This window comes from Boleophthalmus pectinirostris, unplaced genomic scaffold, assembly GCF_026225935.1.
Source record: "Boleophthalmus pectinirostris isolate CB_2022bp ecotype Guang Dong unplaced genomic scaffold, ASM2622593v1 HiC_scaffold_2825, whole genome shotgun sequence".
NCBI classification, from domain to species: Eukaryota; Metazoa; Chordata; class Actinopteri; order Gobiiformes; family Gobiidae; genus Boleophthalmus; species Boleophthalmus pectinirostris.
The window spans coordinates 793,981-811,275 of NW_026571290.1; the positions used below are offsets into that span (position 1 = coordinate 793,981).

Below are 17,295 nucleotides of genomic sequence, written 5' to 3' on the forward strand. Positions count from 1 at the left end.
TTGCTATGTCTTGAAATTCATTGAGAATGCAAGGCAGCATTTTTACATTACTTACATCTTCTTGCTCCCCTCTGAATACAGCGCTGTGTGGCAAACATGACAAGTTCATCTTGTGCCATTTTCTTAATTTTCACAAACAAAATGTTTAGAAACTCATCCTCCGCAATGATTTTGCCAATGTGCGATAGTGTAGATCTCAGGCTTTTGTCTCACAAGAAAGACTACAAACCCCACAGTGCAGCAGTTTGTGGAAGAACAGATGTAGAAAGAGCCACAGATTAAAATAATTTATTCTGCTTCAAAAGAGCAAAATAAAAAACAGATTTGTACAGAAATAAACAGCAGAAGGACATATTTCTTCACATTTGAACACCCTCCTCAGACGGTGTAGTGTAACAGTGGCTTCGACTCACTTTGGGCTCAGCTCAGGTTTTACTCCAGATGCCCTGGTCACAGTCAAAATTGACAGGGCAGAGTGAGGTATGAAACGGTTATTTCCTGGTGAGAGGGTGAACAAATCTTACACTGATGTTCTCTCCCCTCTCACCTTCCACCCCCCATCACCCCCCATTACACTCTATCATCCTCCATCATCCCTCTATCACCCCATCACTCTTTATAATCCCTCTCACACCCTCTGTCACTCCTCTATCACTCTCCTACTAAAAAATGACTAATATTTAACTGCTTCTAGATTAAATCAGTTTTCCACAATGTTCTCAAGTTTTAGATAAACATTTCTTCATAAAATCATTCTTTCAGGAGACATTCAATTGTCTTAAAGTGTTTAAAACCTGATGCCTAACATTCGCCTCTGATTGGTCCGCTCCCTGATACTGGCTTCTGATTGGCCGCTCATTGCAGCTGCACTCGGAAAGCGCGGATTTCCATGGGTGGGATTTTGTGCACATGTTCCTGTTGCTGGGCAGATTCTGGCTGGTCGTCCAATCGCAGCAGAGTGAGTCCGGACTGACGCAGAGAGCGCAGATGAAGTGGTGCCAAAACCTGGGACAAGTTTATCTGACAAGAACAAAAACGTAAAGGTTAGCATGCTAACAAGGGGTGTGCAAAAATACTGAAATATCGATGTCGTACAAAACAGTATTGACATCGTGAGCTGCTGTATCGATATACCGCCAAGAGTATTTTTTGGTATATTTTACTAAATAAATTTGTTACAGTTAAAGTTTTGTTGTTTGTTCAGAAGAAGGAAACTCGTTTATGCGATACATGACATTTTCACTGTTTGGAGTATTAAAACGTTTCTTTCATACGAACTTTGCACAAGAAGTAGTTTATCAGATACTTTTAGTGTCACAGCCGTGATTTAGCCTCTATTTTTTTATTGAACTGCATCGAAATATATTGTACTGAATCTTATCGAATTCACAGTGCACTGTACCGAGGTATGTGTCATATCGTGGCCTGTGTATCGAGGTATGTGTCGTATCGTGGCCTGTGTATCGAGGTATGTGTCGTATCGTGGCCTGTGTATCGAGGTGTGTATCGTATCGTGGCTGTGTATCGTATCGTATCGTGCCTGTGTATCGAGGTATGTGTATCGTATCGTGGCCTGTGTAATCGAGGTGTGTATCGTATCGTGACCTGTGTATCGAGGTATGTATCATATCGTATCGTGGCCTGTGTATCGAGGTATGTGTCGTATCGTGGCCTGTGTATCGAGGGTTGTATCGTATCGTGTGGTATCGTATGTATGTGTAATATGTGCTGTGTGTATCGAGGTATGTGTCGTATATCGTATGTGCCTGTGTATCGAGGTATCGTATCGTATCGTGGCCTGTGTATCGTATCGTATGGTGTGTATCGAGGTATATGTGGCCTGTGTATCGAGGTATGTGGTATCGTGGTCTGTATCGAGGTATGTTCGTATCGTGGCCTGTTGTATCGAGGTATGTATCGTATCGTATCGTGGCTGTGTATCGAGTATGTGTCGATGTATCGTGTATCTGTATCGTATGTGTCGTATGTGGTGTCGTATCGTCAGTGTGTGTATCGTCGTATGTGTATCTATGTATCGTATCTGTGTATCGAGGTATGTGTCGTATCGTGGCCTGTGTATGAGGTATGTGTCGTATCTGTGTGTCGTATCGTATGTGTCGTATCGTATCTGTGTATCGAGGTATGTATCGTGTATCGTGCCTGTGTATCGGTATGTATCGTATCGTGTGTATCGTATGTGTATCTGTGTATCGTATCGGTATGTGTCGTATCGTATCGTGGCCTGTGTATCGAGGTATGTTGTATCGTATCGTGGCCTGTGTATCGAGGTATGTATCGTATCGTATCGTGGCCTGTGTATCGAGGTATATGTATCGTATCGTATCGTGGCTGTGTATCGAGGTATGTGTCGTATCGTGGTCTGTGTATCGAGGTATGTATATATCGTATCGTGGCGTATCGTGGCCTGTGTATCGAGGTATGTATCATATCGTATCGTGGCCTGTGTGTATCGAGGTATGTGTATCGTATCGTGGCCTGTGTATCGAGGTATGTATCGTATCGTATCGTGGCCTGTGTATCGAGGTATGTGTCGTATCGTATGCTGTGGTGTATGTATCGTATGTGTGTATCGTATCGTGGCCTGTGTATCGAGGTATGTGTCGTATCGTCGTATGTATCGTATCTGTGTATCGAGGTATGTATCATGTGTATCGTTATCGTGGTCTGTGTATCGAGGTATGTATCATATCGTATCGTGGTCTGTGTATGTATCGTATCGTCGTATGGTATCGAGGTATTGTGTCGTATCGTGGTCTGTGGTATCGAGGTATGTGTATCGTATCGTGGCCTGTGTATCGAGGTATGTGTCGTATCGTGGCCTGTGTATCGAGGTATGTATCGTATCGTGGTCTGTGTATCGAGGTATGTCATATCGTATCGTGGGCCTGTGTATCGAGGTATGTGTATCGTATCGTGGCCTGTGTATCGAGGTATGTGTCGTATCGTATCGTGGCCTGTGTATCGAGGTATGTGTATCGTATCGTGGCCTGTGTATCGAGGTATGTGTATCGTATCGTGGCCTGTGTATGTGTATCGTATGTGTGTATCGAGGTATCGTATCGTGGCCTGTGTATCGAGGTATGTATCGTATCGTATCGTGGCCTGTGTATCGAGGTATGTGTCGTATCGTGGCCTGTGTATCGAGGTGTATGTATCGTATCGTGGCCTGTGTATCGAGGTATATATCGTATCGTGGCCTGTATCGTGTATCGAGGTATGTGTCGTATCGTGGCCTGTATCGTATCGTATATGTATGTATCGTATCGTATGGTCTGTGTGTATCGAGGTATGTATGTATCGTATCGTGGTCTGTGTATGTGTATCGAGGTATGTATGTCGTATCGTGGTCTGTGTATCGAGGTATGTGTCGTATCGTGGTCTGTGTATCGAGGTGTATGTATCGTATCGTGGCCTGTGTATCGAGGTATGTATCGTATCGTGGTATCGTGGTCTGTGTATCGAGGTATGTATCGTATCGTGGCCTGTGTATCGAGGTATGTGTCGTATCGTGTGGTATCGTGGCCTGTGTAATCGAGGTATGTGTCGTATCGTGGCCTGTGTGTATCGTGGTATGTCGTATCGTCGTGGTATCGTATATGTGTGTATCTGTGTATCGAGGTATGTATCGTATCGTGTGTATCGAGGTATGTATGTCGTATCGTGGTCTGTGTATCGAGGTATGTATCATGTATCGTATCGTATCGTGGCCTGTGTATCGAGGTATCGTATCGTGGCCTGTCGTATCGTGGCCTGTGTATCGAGGTGTGTATCGTATCGTGGCTTGTGTATCGAGTATGTGTCGTATCGTGGTGTGTATCGAGGTATGTGTCGTATCGTGGTCTGTGTATCGTATCGTATGTGTCGTATCGTGGTGTGTATCGTGTGTATCGTGTCGTATCGTATGTGTCGTATCTGTCTGTGTATCGAGGTATGTGTATCGTATGTGTGTATCGTAGTCGTATGTGTCGTATCGTGGCCTGTGTATCGAGGTGTGTATCGTATCGTGGCCTGTGTATCGAGGTATGTATCATATCGTATCGTGGGTGTGTATCTGGTATCGAGGTATCGTGTCTGTGTATCGTGGTATCTGTGTATCGAGTGTATCTGTGTATGAGGTATTGTCGTATCGTGTCTGTGTATCGAGGTATGTGTCGTATCGTGATCGCTGTGTGTATCGAGGTATGTATCGTATCGTATCTGTGTCTGTGTATCGAGGTATGTATCATATCGTATCGTGGTCTGTGTATCGAGGTATGTATGTTGTATCGTATGTATCGAGTATGTGTCGTATGTATCGTGGCCTGTGTATCGAGGTATGTGTATGTATCGTGCCTGTGTATCGAGGTATGTGTTGTATCGTGATCCTGTGTATCGAGGTATGTATCATATCGTATCGTGGTATATCTGTGTATCGAGGTATGTATCATATCGTATCGTGGCCTGTGTATCGAGGTATGTGTTGTATCGTGGCCTGTGTATCGAGGTATGTGTCGTATCGTATCGTGGCCTGTGTATCGAGGTATGTGTTGTATCGTGGCTGTGTATCGAGGTATGTGTCGTATCGTGGCTTGTGTATCGAGGTATGTATCGTATCGTGGCTTGTGTATCGAAGTATGTGTCGTATCGTGGTCTGTGTATCGAGGTATGTGTCGTATCGTGGCCGTATCGTGGCCTGTGTATCGAGGTATGTATGTGTCGTATCGTGCCTGTGTATCGAGGTGTGTGTCGTATCGTGGCCTGTGTATCGAGGTGTGTGTCGTCGTATCGTGGTCTGTGTATCGAGGTATGTGTATCGTATCGTGGCCTGTGTATCGAGGTATGTGTCGTATCGTGGCTTGTGTATCGAGGTATGTGTCGTATCGTGGTCTGTGTATCGAGGTATGTATGATATCGTATCGTGGCCTGTGTATCGAGGTGTGTATCGTATCGTGACCTGTGTATCGAGGTATGTATCATATCGTATCGTGGCCTGTGTATCGAGGTGTGTATCATATCGTATCGTAGCCTGTGTATCGAGGTGTGTATCGTATCGTGACCTGTGTATCGAGGTATGTATCATATCGTATCGTGGCCTGTGTATCGAGGAATGTCTCATATCATATCGTGTGTATCAAGGTATGTATCTTATCATGACCTGTGTATCGAGGTATGTGTCGTATCGTGACCTGTGTATCGAGGTATGTATCATATCGTATCGTGGCCTGTGTATCGAGGTATGTGTCATATCGTATCGTGGCCTGTGTATCGAGGTATGTATCATATCGTATCGTGACCTGTGTATCGAGGTATGTGTCGTATCGTGGTCTGTGTATCGAGGTATGTATCATATCGTATCGTGACCTGTGTATCGAGGTATGTGTCGTATGTGTCTGTGTATCGTATCTGTGTATCGAGGTATGTATCATATCGTATCGTGACCTGTGTATCGAGGTATGTGTCGTATCGTGGTCTGTGTATCGAGGTATGTGTCGTATCGTGGTCTGTGTATCGAGGTATGTATCATATCGTATCGTGGCCTGTGTATCGAGGTATGTGTCGTATCGTATCGTGGTCTGTGTATCGAGGTATGTGTCGTATCGTATCGTGGCTTGTGTATCGAGGTATGTGTCGTATCGTATCGTGGCTTGTGTATCGAGGTGTGTATCGTATCGTATCGTGGTCTGTGTATCGAAGTATGTATCGTAACTGCAACATTATGATGCCCAGCCCCAATACTAACACTCAATCATGTTTTTAGACGAACCCGTTGAAGTGTTTGACGTGTGCACATACCTCCTCGTGCACGCTCCACGTGCACTCTGGCTCTGGGTCAGGGGCGGAGCTACAGTCAAAACCCTTCCTGTGCAGCAGCAGAGCCACTTCCTGTGACGGACTTCCTGCTTCCTGTGTCACATGATCAGAACATCAGTCAGGGTCAGTGAACATGAGAGCCTTAGAGAGTCAACATGAGAGCCTTAGAGAGTGAACAGAGGAGTAGTAATTATAAAACCTGCGTCTCAAATTGATTCAATCTGAAACAACAGACTTTTATTTAAATCCTTCCTATAGTGTCTCTATAGATTTGACCTTTGACCTGTGGATCATTCTATTAATTTTAAATCACAATACTGATCTAAAACCACGTCATAAAGAAAAAAGTGCATTAACTTTGGTGTTAGAAAAACGGTATCAACCCACTGTATCACCCCACTATATCACCTCACTGTATCACCTCACTGTATCACTGTATCACTTCACTGTATCACCTCACTGTATCACTTCACTGTATCACTTCACTATATCACCTCACTGTATCACTGTATCACTTCACTGTATTACCTCACTGTATCACCTCACTGTATCACCCCACTATATCACCTCACTGTATCACCTCACTGTATCACTGTATCACTGTATCACTTCACTGTATCACCTCACTGTATCACTGTATCACTTCACTGTATCACCTCACTGTATGACCCCACTCTATCACCTCACTGTATCACCTCACTGTATCACCTCACTGTATCACTGTATCACTTCACTGTATCACCTCACTGTATCACTGTATCACCCCACTATATCACCTCACTGTATCACCTCACTGTATCACTGTATCACTTCACTGTATCACTGTATCACTTCACTGTATCACCTCACTGTATCACTGTATCACCCCACTATATCACCTCACTGTATCACCTCACTGTATCACTGTATCACTTCACTGTATCACTGTATCACTTCACTGTATCACCTCACTGTATCACTGTATCACTTCACTGTATCACTTCACTGTATCACCTCACTGTATCACCTCACTGTATCACTTCACTGTATCACTCACTGTATCACCTCACTGTATCACTGTATCACTGTATCACTGTATCACCTCACTTCACTGTATCACTTTCACTGTATCACCTCACTGTACATCACTGTATCACCTCACTGTATCATCACTGTATCACCTCACTGTATCACTGTATCACTTCACTGTATCACCTCACTGTATCACTGTATCACTTCACTGTATCACTTCACTGTATCACACTCACTCATCACTGTATCACCTCACTGTATCACCTCACTGTATCACCTCACTGTATCACTGTATCACTTCACTGTATCACCTCACTGTATCACTGTATCACATCACTGTATCACCTCACTGTATCACTGTATCACCTCACTGTATCACTCACTGTATCACTTCACTGTATCACCTCACTGTATCACTGTATCACTTCACTGTATCACTGTATATCACTGTATCACCTCACTGTATCATCACTGTATCACTTCACTGTATCATCACTGTATCACTGTATCACCTCACTGTATCACCTCACTATATCACTGTATATCACTGTATCACTTCACTGTACTGTCACTGTATCACTTCACTGTATCACCTCACTGTATCACTCACTATCACTATATCATCACTGTATCACTGTATCATCACTGTATCACTGTATCATCCACTGTATCACCTCACTGTATCACTGTATTCACTGTATCACTTCTATATCACCTCACTGTATCACTGTATCATCACTGTATCATCACTGTATCACTTCACTGTATCACTTCACTGTATCATCACTGTATCATCACTGTATCACTGTATCACTTCACTGTATCATCACTGTATCACTCACTGTATCACTGTATCACTTCACTGTATCACTGTCACTTCACTGTATCACTGTATCACTTCACTGTATCACTTCACTGTATCACTTCACTGTATCACCTCACTGTATAACCTCACTGTATCACTTCACTGTATCACCTCACTGTATCACTTCACTGTATCACTTCACTGTATCACTCACTGTATCACTTCACTGTATCACCTCACTGTATCACTGTATCACTCACTGTATCACTTCACTGTATCACCTCACTGTATCATCACTGTATCACTTCACTGTATCACTGTATCACTTCACTGTATCACTTCACTGTATCACTGTATCACCTCACTGTATCACCTCACTGTATCACTTCACTGTATCACTTCACTGTATCACTGTATCACTCACTGTCACTGTATCACTTCACTGTATCACACTCACTGTCACCTCACTGTATCACTGTATCACTGTATCACTTCACTGTATCACCTCACTGTATCACTATCATCACTGTATCACTCACTGTCATATCATCACTGTATTCACTGTATCACTCACTATCACTGTATCACTTCACTGTATCACCTCACTGTATCATCACTTCACTGTCATCACTTCACTGTATCATCACTGTATCACTCACTGTATCACTTCACTGTATCACCTCACTGTATCACTTCACTGTATCACCTCACTGTATCATCATCACTTCACTGTATCACTGTATCACCTCACTGTATCATCACTCACTGTATCACTTCACTGTATATCACTGTATCATCACTGTATCACTCACTGTATCATCACTTCACTGTATCACTTCACTGTATCACCTCACTGTATCATCACTCACTCACTGTATCACTTCACTGTATCATCACTGTCACTGTATCACTTCACTGTATCACCTCACTGTATCACTTCACTGTATCACCTCACTGTCACCTCACTGTATCACCTCACTGTATCACCTCACTGTATCACACTCACTGTACTTCACTGTATCACCTCACTGTATCACTCACTGTATCACCTCACTGTATCACTTCACTTCACTGTATCACTGTCACTGTATCACCTCACTGTATCATCACTCACCTCACTGTATCACTCACTGTATCATCATCACTGTATCACCTCACTGTCACTGTATCACCTCACTGTATCACCTCACTGTATCACCTCACTGTATCACTGTATCACCTCACTGTATCACCTCACTGTATCACTGTATCACTGTATCACCTCACTGTATCACTGTATCACTGTATCACCTCACTGTATCACCTCACTGTATCACCTCACTGTATCACTTCACTGTATCACCTCACTGTATCACTGTATCACTTCAATGTGTCACCTCACTGTATCACTGTGAGGTTCAACTTTAAAATATGGCATCATTGGTGCTCCAATTATATGTTTATATGTCCAAATATGTGGAGTGTGAGACTGACAGGTGGACAGGTGCAGTGTTGGCAGTGATGCGGTCGCTGTATCGGACCTTTGTGGTGAAGAGGGAGCGGAGCCGAAAGGCAAAGCTCTCGATTTACCGTCAGTCTACGGGAGGTGCTCATGTCCCACCGAGAGGAGACCCCAGGGAACACTTCTCGTCTCTTTGAAAAAGGGTTTATCTTCCACTGTCCAGCTGTGGTCACTACTGCCCCCAGTGGCCAGCTCTGGTACTGCTCTAGTGATAAGACTCCACATGTTCTGAGGAGACGGACCAGAACCACACAGAACCACACAGAGACAGAACCTCACAGAACCACACAGAAACAGAACCACACAGAACCACACAGAACCTCACAGAGACAGAACCACACAGAACCACAGAGGACAGGAGCCTCCAGTGAATGTGTAAGTGTCCAGAGTCTAGAGGCTCCTGAAGGTTCTCACCTGTTGACTCTCCAGGGTTCTTAGGTTGAGCAGGTGCAGGTCACACGGGAGGGAGGAGCCAATGGCCGTGAAGGGGCGGAGCTTGTGTCCATAGGCAGAGCCTTCAGGCGTCGCCATGGTGACGGCGGGATGTGTGATTGACAGCGAGCTCAGGTGAGAGAGCAGTGACAGGTGAGAGCCCCAGGGCCCGTCCCCTTCCTGTAGGAGACGAGGAGGTAAGAAGACAGGAGATGAGGAGAGAGGAGATGAGAAGAAGAAGGCGGGGTTAGGGGGCTGGGGGTGGGGTTAGGTGGTACCTCTATTAGCATGTGGAACAGACTCTCTGTGAGCTTGTTGTCTGTCACTCCTTGTCCCAGTCCTCGATTATCATCCTGCTGCAGCCTGCGGTCCAACACCACCTCCAAGACCCCTGCACAAAGACCTGCTTTAGACCTGGTTTAGACCTGGTTTAGACCTGGTTTAGACCTGATTTAGACCTGGTCCATACCTGGCTTTAGTGCAGCCACAGCTTGGCTCTGCGCCGACAGGAGGGTGAGTCTGGTCCTGGTCTGGTCTCTGGTCTGGTCTCTGGTCTGGTCTCTGGTCTGGTCTCTGGTCTGGTCTCTGGTCTGGTCCTGATCCTGGAGGAAGGCGGCCGAGGTCATGGGGTAGAAATTTGCCTGAAGAGGAATTTTACTGAGAGTTCGTCTCTGCAGCGTCTGAAACACAAAAGACCAAAGAGGAGGTTTACAGGACAGGAGCTGGAGGAGCTGGAGGAGCTGGAGGAGCTGGAGGAGGAGCTGAGGAGGAGCTGGAGGAGCTGGAGGAGGAGCTGGAGGAGGAGGAGGAGGAGCTGGAGGAGGAGCTGGAGGAGGAGCAGGGAGGAGGAGAGGAGGAGGAGCTGGAGGAGGAGGAGCTGGAGGAGGAGCTGGAGGAGGAGCTGGAGGAGGAGCAGGAGGAGGAGCAGGAGGAGGAGCTGAGAGGAGAGGAGCTGGAGGAGGAGCAGAGGAGGAGCAGGAGGAGGAGCTGGAGGAGGAGGGCTGGAGGAGCTGGAGGAGGAGGAGCAGGAGGAGAGCTGGAGGAGGAGCTGAGGAGGAGCAGGAGGAGGAGCAGAGGAGGAGCTGGAGGAGGAGCTGGAGGAGCTGGAGGAGCTGGAGGAGCTGGAGGAGGAGCTGGAGGAGGAGCTGGAGGAGGAGCTGGAGGAGGAGCTGGAGGAGGAGCTGGAGGAGGAGCTGGAGGAGGAGCAGGAGGAGGAGCTGGAGAGGAGGAGCAGGAGGAGGAGCAGGAGGAGGAGCTGGAGGAGCTGGAGAGAGGAGCTGGAGGAGGAGCTGGAGGAGCAGAGGAGGAGGAGGAGGAGCTGGAGGAGGAGCTGGAGGGAGCAGGAGGAGGAGCAGGAGGAGGAGGAGCTGGAGGAGGAGCTGGAGGAGCTGGAGGAGGAGCAGAGGAGGAGCTGGAGGAGGAGCTGGAGGAGGAGCAGGAGGAGGAGCAGGAGGAGGAGCAGGAGGAGGAGCTGGAGGAGCTGGAGGAGGAGCAGGAGGAGGAGCTGGAGGAGCTGGAGGAGGAGCTGGAGGAGGAGCTGGAGGAGGAGGAGGAGGAGCTGGAGGAAGAGCAGGAGGAGGAACAGGAGGAGGAGCTGGAGGAGCTGGAGGAGGAGCTGGAGGAGGAGCAGGAGGAGCTGGAGGAGGAGCTGAAGGAGCTTGAGGAGGAGCAGGAGGAGGAGCTGGAGGAGGAGCAGGAGGAGGAGCAGGAGGAGGAGCTGGAGGAGGAGCAGGAGGAGGAGCTGGAGGAGGAGCTGGAGGAACTGGAGGAAAAGCAGGAGGAGGAGCAGGAGGAGGAGCAGGAGGAGGAGCTGGAGGAGGAGGAGGAGCTGGAGGAGGAGGAGCTGGAGGAGGAGGAGCAGTAGAGAGAGAGGAGAGGAGGAGGAGCTGGAGGAGGAGGAGCTGGAGGAGGAGGAGGAGGAGGAGGAGGAGCTGGAGGAGGAGGAGCAGTAGGAGGAGGAGCAGGAGGAGGAGGAGGAGCTGGAGGAGGAGGAGCTGGAGGAGGAGGAGGAGCTGGAGGAGGAGAGCTGGAGGAGGAGCTGGAGGAGGAGAGAGGAGGAGGAGGAGCTGGAGGAGAGGAGCTAGGAGGAGGAGGAGGAGGAGAGGAGCGAGGAGGAGGAGCAGTAGGAGGAGGAGGTGGAGCTGAAGGAGGAGCAGGAGGAGGAGGAGGAGCTGGAGGAGGAGGAGCAGTAGGAGGAGGAGGTGGAGGAGCCGTCAGCCATTGACCTGGAAGCCATTGAGGTCGGAGAAGAAGCGGTTGCCGTTGGAGATGTTGGTGACCAATCGCATGACGAGTTCCCGGTTAAATTCTGACCTGATGTCCACAGTGTTCTGGATCTGCACTGACCTGCCCTCGTGCCCTAAAGCAAGACACACCGCAGGGTTTGACCAGAGGGTATGTGACTTCTATGGGGGTTTTCAAAGTAAAAGCCTCACCTTTAATGTGAAAGAGCCGCACCATGTGAGTGATGTGTCGGAAACAGGAAGTGATGTCAGAGAAGACCGGACCAACGGAAACACGCACCACTGGAGGCTCCGACCAATCGTACAGCTGCAAACACGAATATTAATGAGACAAATCTGACCAATCGTACGGCTGCAAACACGAATATTAATGAGACAAATCTGACCAATCATACGGCTGCAAACACGAATATTAAGGAGACAAATCTGACCAATCGTACGGCTGCAAACACGAATATTAATGAGACAAATCTGACCAATCATACGGCTGCAAACACGAATATTAATGAGACAAATCTGACCAATCATACGGCTGCAAACACGAATATTAATGAGACAAATCTGACCAATCGTATGGCTGCAAACACGAATATTAATGACACAAATCTGACCAATCGCACAGCTGCAAAGAGAATGGGGCGTGTCCAAAGAGGCGTGACCTGTGCGCTCTCCTCTCTTGACGGGAGCTCACCTGTGCGCCCTCCTCTCCTGGCAGGAACAGGTACGCGCCGCTCTTGTCTCGCCTCTCGCTCCTCGTGCCGTACCACAAAAACTGCACCTGCACCTGATGCACCTGTCCCGAAGGGAGGCGGAGCTTCTGCACAGGTGAGACAAGACAGAATTAGGGAGGAAGAGAGGAAAAGAGGAAGAGAGGGAGGGAGGAGAGGGGGAGGGTTAGGCTCCTGATTGGATTTATAATCCCAGGTGAAAGGAGGCAGAGCCGTTTACCTGCATGAGTCCCGAGGGGGCGGAGCCAAACACTTCCAGGTGAGAGTTTCTGATGCTCAGGTCAGACTCGGTTTGGACCGAACTCATCGAAAACCCTGCCGCCCGGAACCCGGACCCCAAGACCCGGTACCGAGATCTGGGGGCGGAGCCAGCGGGGGCTGTGGTCACATGGTACACAGACAGAGAGAGGGGGGGCAGGTCCACCACGAAGGAGAGCTGAAAATCACCACGACAACCATGTCAACAAACAAATCACCACGACAACCACGTCGACAAACAAATCACCACGGCAACCACGTCAACAAACAAATCACCACGACAACCACGTCGACAAACAAATCACCACGACAACCACGTCGACAAACAAATCACCACAACAACCACGTCAACAAACAAATCACGGTGACAACGACAACCACACCACAGACTGTAGATGTGGACTAAGGGACGATGACCAGAACTAAAAAATATAAACATCACATTTTTGGCCCGTTTTCCGTGATGTCGTTGCTCTGTTGCTCTGGCCTTCCCAGAGTCACCGCGAGTGAGAACAAAGTGCATCTTAAACTTTAGGCTTGAATTAAGATTTGGTCAGACTCAGGATTATTTCCGTCATGAAATGACTTGAGGCTTAAACTGAAGATGGAGCTGGATTCAGCTCAGGACTGGACTGGATTTGTTAAGCCACTTTGATGGAAAACCCCCTGGTCTAAACCAGGACTAAACCAGGTCTAAAACAAGTCTCAACCAGGACTAGCAGGCCTAAAACAAGTCTAAATCAGGACTAAACCAGGTCTAAAACAAGTCTCAACCAGGACTAAACCAAGTCTAAAACAAGTCTAAACCAGGACTAAACCAAGTCTAAAACAAGTCTAAACCAGGACTAAACCAGGTCTAAACCAGGACTAAACCAGGTCTAAAACAAGTCTAAACCAGGACTAAACCAAGTCTAAAACAAGTCTATACCGGTCAGATCAGAACAAAACCAGGTCTAACCAGTTTTTTTTGTTGTTTTTTTTTACCTGGAAGGTGCTGCTGGAGGCTTGTGTTGGCTCCTCCCACACTGCAGAGATCTGTACTGTGATTGGTCGGTTTGTCTCAGCTTCTACGACACTAACATCAGGCGCATCCACGGTGACGGTCACCACAGTCGTGCGACGCTGCGCAAGTGGATTGTACACGACGACCGCCCTGAAACACACGAAGAGTCCTGAAACACACGAAGAGTCCTGAAACACACGAAGAGGATCTGAAACATACAAAGAGGATCTGAAACACACGAAGAGTCCTGAAACATACGAAGAGGATCTGAAACACACGAAGAGGATCTGAAACACACGAAGAGGATCTGAAACACACGAAGAGGATCTGAAACACACGAAGAGTCCTGAAACACACAAAGAGTCCTGAAACATACGAAGAGTCCTGAAACACACAAAGAGGATCTGAAACACACGAAGAGTCCTGAAACACACGAAGAGTCCTGAAACATACGAAGAGGATCTGAAACACACGAAGAGGATCTGAAACACACGAAGAGTCCTGAAACACACGAAGAGGATCTGAAACACACGAAGAGTCCTGAAACACACGAAGAGGATCTGAAACATACGAAGAGGATCTGAAACACACGAAGAGTCCTGAAACACACGAAGAGTCCTGAAACATACGAAGAGGATCTGAAACACACGAAGAGGATCTGAAACACACGAAGAGTCCTGAAACACACGAAGAGGATCTGAAACATACGAAGAGGATCTGAAACACACGAAGAGTCCTGAAACATATGAAGAGTCCTGAAACATACGAAGAGGATCTGAAACATACGAAGAGTCCTGAAACATACGAAGAGTCCTGAAACACATGAAGAGGATCTGAAACACACGTAGAGTCCTGAAACACATGAAGAGTCCTGAAACACACGAAGAGGATCTGAAACACACGAAGAGTCCTGAAACACATGAAGAGTCCTGAAACACACGAAGAGTCCTGAAACACACGAAGAGTCCTGAAACACACAAAGAGTCCTGAAATATACGAAGAGTCCTGAAACACACGAAGAGTCCTGAAACACACGAAGAGGATCTGAAACACACGAAGAGTCCTGAAACATACAAAGAGGATCTGAAACATACGAAGAGTCCTGAAACATACAAAGAGGATCTGAAACATACGAAGAGTCCTGAAACACACGAAGAGTCCTGAAACACACGAAGAGGATCTGAAACACACGAAGAGTCCTGAAACATACAAAGAGGATCTGAAACATACGAAGAGTCCTGAAACATACGAAGAGTCCTGAAACATACAAAGAGGATCTGAAACATACGAAGAGTCCTGAAACACACGAAGAGTCCTGAAACACACGAAGAGGATCTGAAACACACGAAGAGGATCTGAAACATACGAAGAGGATCTGAAACACACGAAGAGTCCTGAAACATACGAAGAGTCCTGAAACACATGAAGAGTCCTGAAACACACGAAGAGTCCTGAAACACACGAAGAGTCCTGAAACACACGAAGAGGATCTGAAACACACGAAGAGGATCTGAAACACACGAAGAGTCCTGAAACACACGAAGAGTCCTGAAACATACAAAGAGGATCTGAAACATACGAAGAGTCCTGAAACATACAAAGAGGATCTGAAACATACGAAGAGTCCTGAAACACACGAAGAGTCCTGAAACACACGAAGAGGATCTGAAACACACGAAGAGGATCTGAAACATACGAAGAGGATCTGAAACACACGAAGAGTCCTGAAACATACGAAGAGTCCTGAAACACATGAAGAGTCCTGAAACACACGAAGAGTCCTGAAACACACGAAGAGTCCTGAAACACACGAAGAGTCCTGAAACACACGAAAAGTCCTGAAACACACGAAGAGTCCTGAAACACACGAAGAGGATCTGAAACATACGAAGAGTCCTGAAACACATGAAGAGTCCTGAAACATACGAAGAGTCCTGAAACACATGAAGAGTCCTGAAACACACGAAGAGTCCTGAAACACACGAAGAGTCCTGAAACATACGAAGAGTCCTGAAACATACGAAGAGTCCTGAAACATACGAAGAGGATCTGAAACATACGAAGAGTCCTGAAACACACAAAGAGTCCTGAAACACACGAAGAGGATCTGAAACACACAAAGAGTCCTGAAACACACAAAGAGGATCTGAAACACACGAAGAGGATCTGAAACACACGAAGAGTCCTGAAACACAAGAAGAGTCCTGAAACACACAAAGAGTCCTGAAACACACGAAGAGGATCTGAAACACACGAAGAGGATCTGAAACACACGAAGAGGATCTGAAACACACGAAGAGGATCTGAAACACACGAAGAGTCCTGAAACACACGAAGAGTCCTGAAACACACGAAGAGTCCTGAAACACACGAAGAGGATCTGAAACATACGAAGAGTCCTGAAACATACGAAGAGTCCTGAAACACACGAAGAGGATCTGAAACACACAAAGAGTCCTGAAACACACGAAGAGTCCTGAAACACACGAAGAGTCCTGAAACACACGAAGAGGATCTGAAACATACGAAGAGTCCTGAAACATACGAAGAGTCCTGAAACACACGAAGAGTCCTGAAAACACACGAAGAGTCCTGAAACACACAAAGAGTCCTGAAACACACGAAGAGGTCTGAAACACACGAGAGGGATCTGAAACACACGAAGAGTCCTGAAACACACAAAGAGGATCTGAAACACACGAAGAGGATCTGAAACATACGAAGAGTCCTGAAACACACGAAGAGTCCTGAAAACACAAAGAGTCCTGAAACACACGAAGAGGATCTGAAAACATACGAAGAGTCCTGAAACACACGAAGAGTCCTGAAACACAAGAAGAGATCTGAAAACACACAAAGAGGATCTGAAACACACGAAGAGTCCTGAAACACAAGAGTCCTGAAACACACGAAGAGTCCTGAAACACACGAAAAGTCCTGAAACACACGAAGAGTCCTGAAAACACACGAAGAGGATCTGAAACACACGAAGAGTCCTGAAACACATGAAGAGGATCTGAAACACACGAAGAGACCTGAAACATACAAAGAGGATCTGAAACATACGAAGAGTCCTGAAACACACGAAGAGGATCCTGAAAACACACGAAAGAGTCCTGAAACACACGAAGAGTCCTGAAACACACAAGAGTCCTGAAACACACGAAGACACACGAAGAGGATCTGAAACACACGAAGAGTCCTGAAACACACAAAGAGATCTGAAACACACGAAGAGTCCTGAAACACACGAAGAGTCCTGAAACACACGAAGAGTCCTGAAACACGAAGAGGATCTGAAACACACGAAGAGTCTGAAAACACGAAGGTCCTGAAACACACGAAGAGGATCTGAAACACACGAAGGATCCTGAAACACACGAAGAGTCCTGAAACACACAAAGAGTCCTGAAACACACGAAGAGGATCTGAAACACACGAAGAGTCCTGAAACACACAAAGAGTCCTGAAACACACGAAGAGGATCTGAAACATACGAAGAG

General features: G+C 46.9%; 1 protein-coding gene across 1 annotated transcript in view; it reads right to left on the reverse strand.

Moving 5' to 3' along the window:
- Window positions 1–272: 272 nt before the first annotated feature.
- The window catches only part of LOC110153167 (alpha-mannosidase 2-like), a gene marked incomplete at its 5' end in the record, with an annotated part of 33,186 nt that continues 16,163 nt past the window's right edge, over window positions 273–17,295 (reverse strand). The window contains 10 exon segments of the mRNA XM_055159873.1: window positions 273–1,020; window positions 5,794–5,904; window positions 9,543–9,740; window positions 9,839–9,951; window positions 10,030–10,240; window positions 11,786–11,919; window positions 11,996–12,110; window positions 12,495–12,620; window positions 12,752–12,967; window positions 13,774–13,942. Of these exon segments, the coding sequence (XP_055015848.1) occupies window positions 856–1,020; window positions 5,794–5,904; window positions 9,543–9,740; window positions 9,839–9,951; window positions 10,030–10,240; window positions 11,786–11,919; window positions 11,996–12,110; window positions 12,495–12,620; window positions 12,752–12,967; window positions 13,774–13,942 (1,558 nt within the window).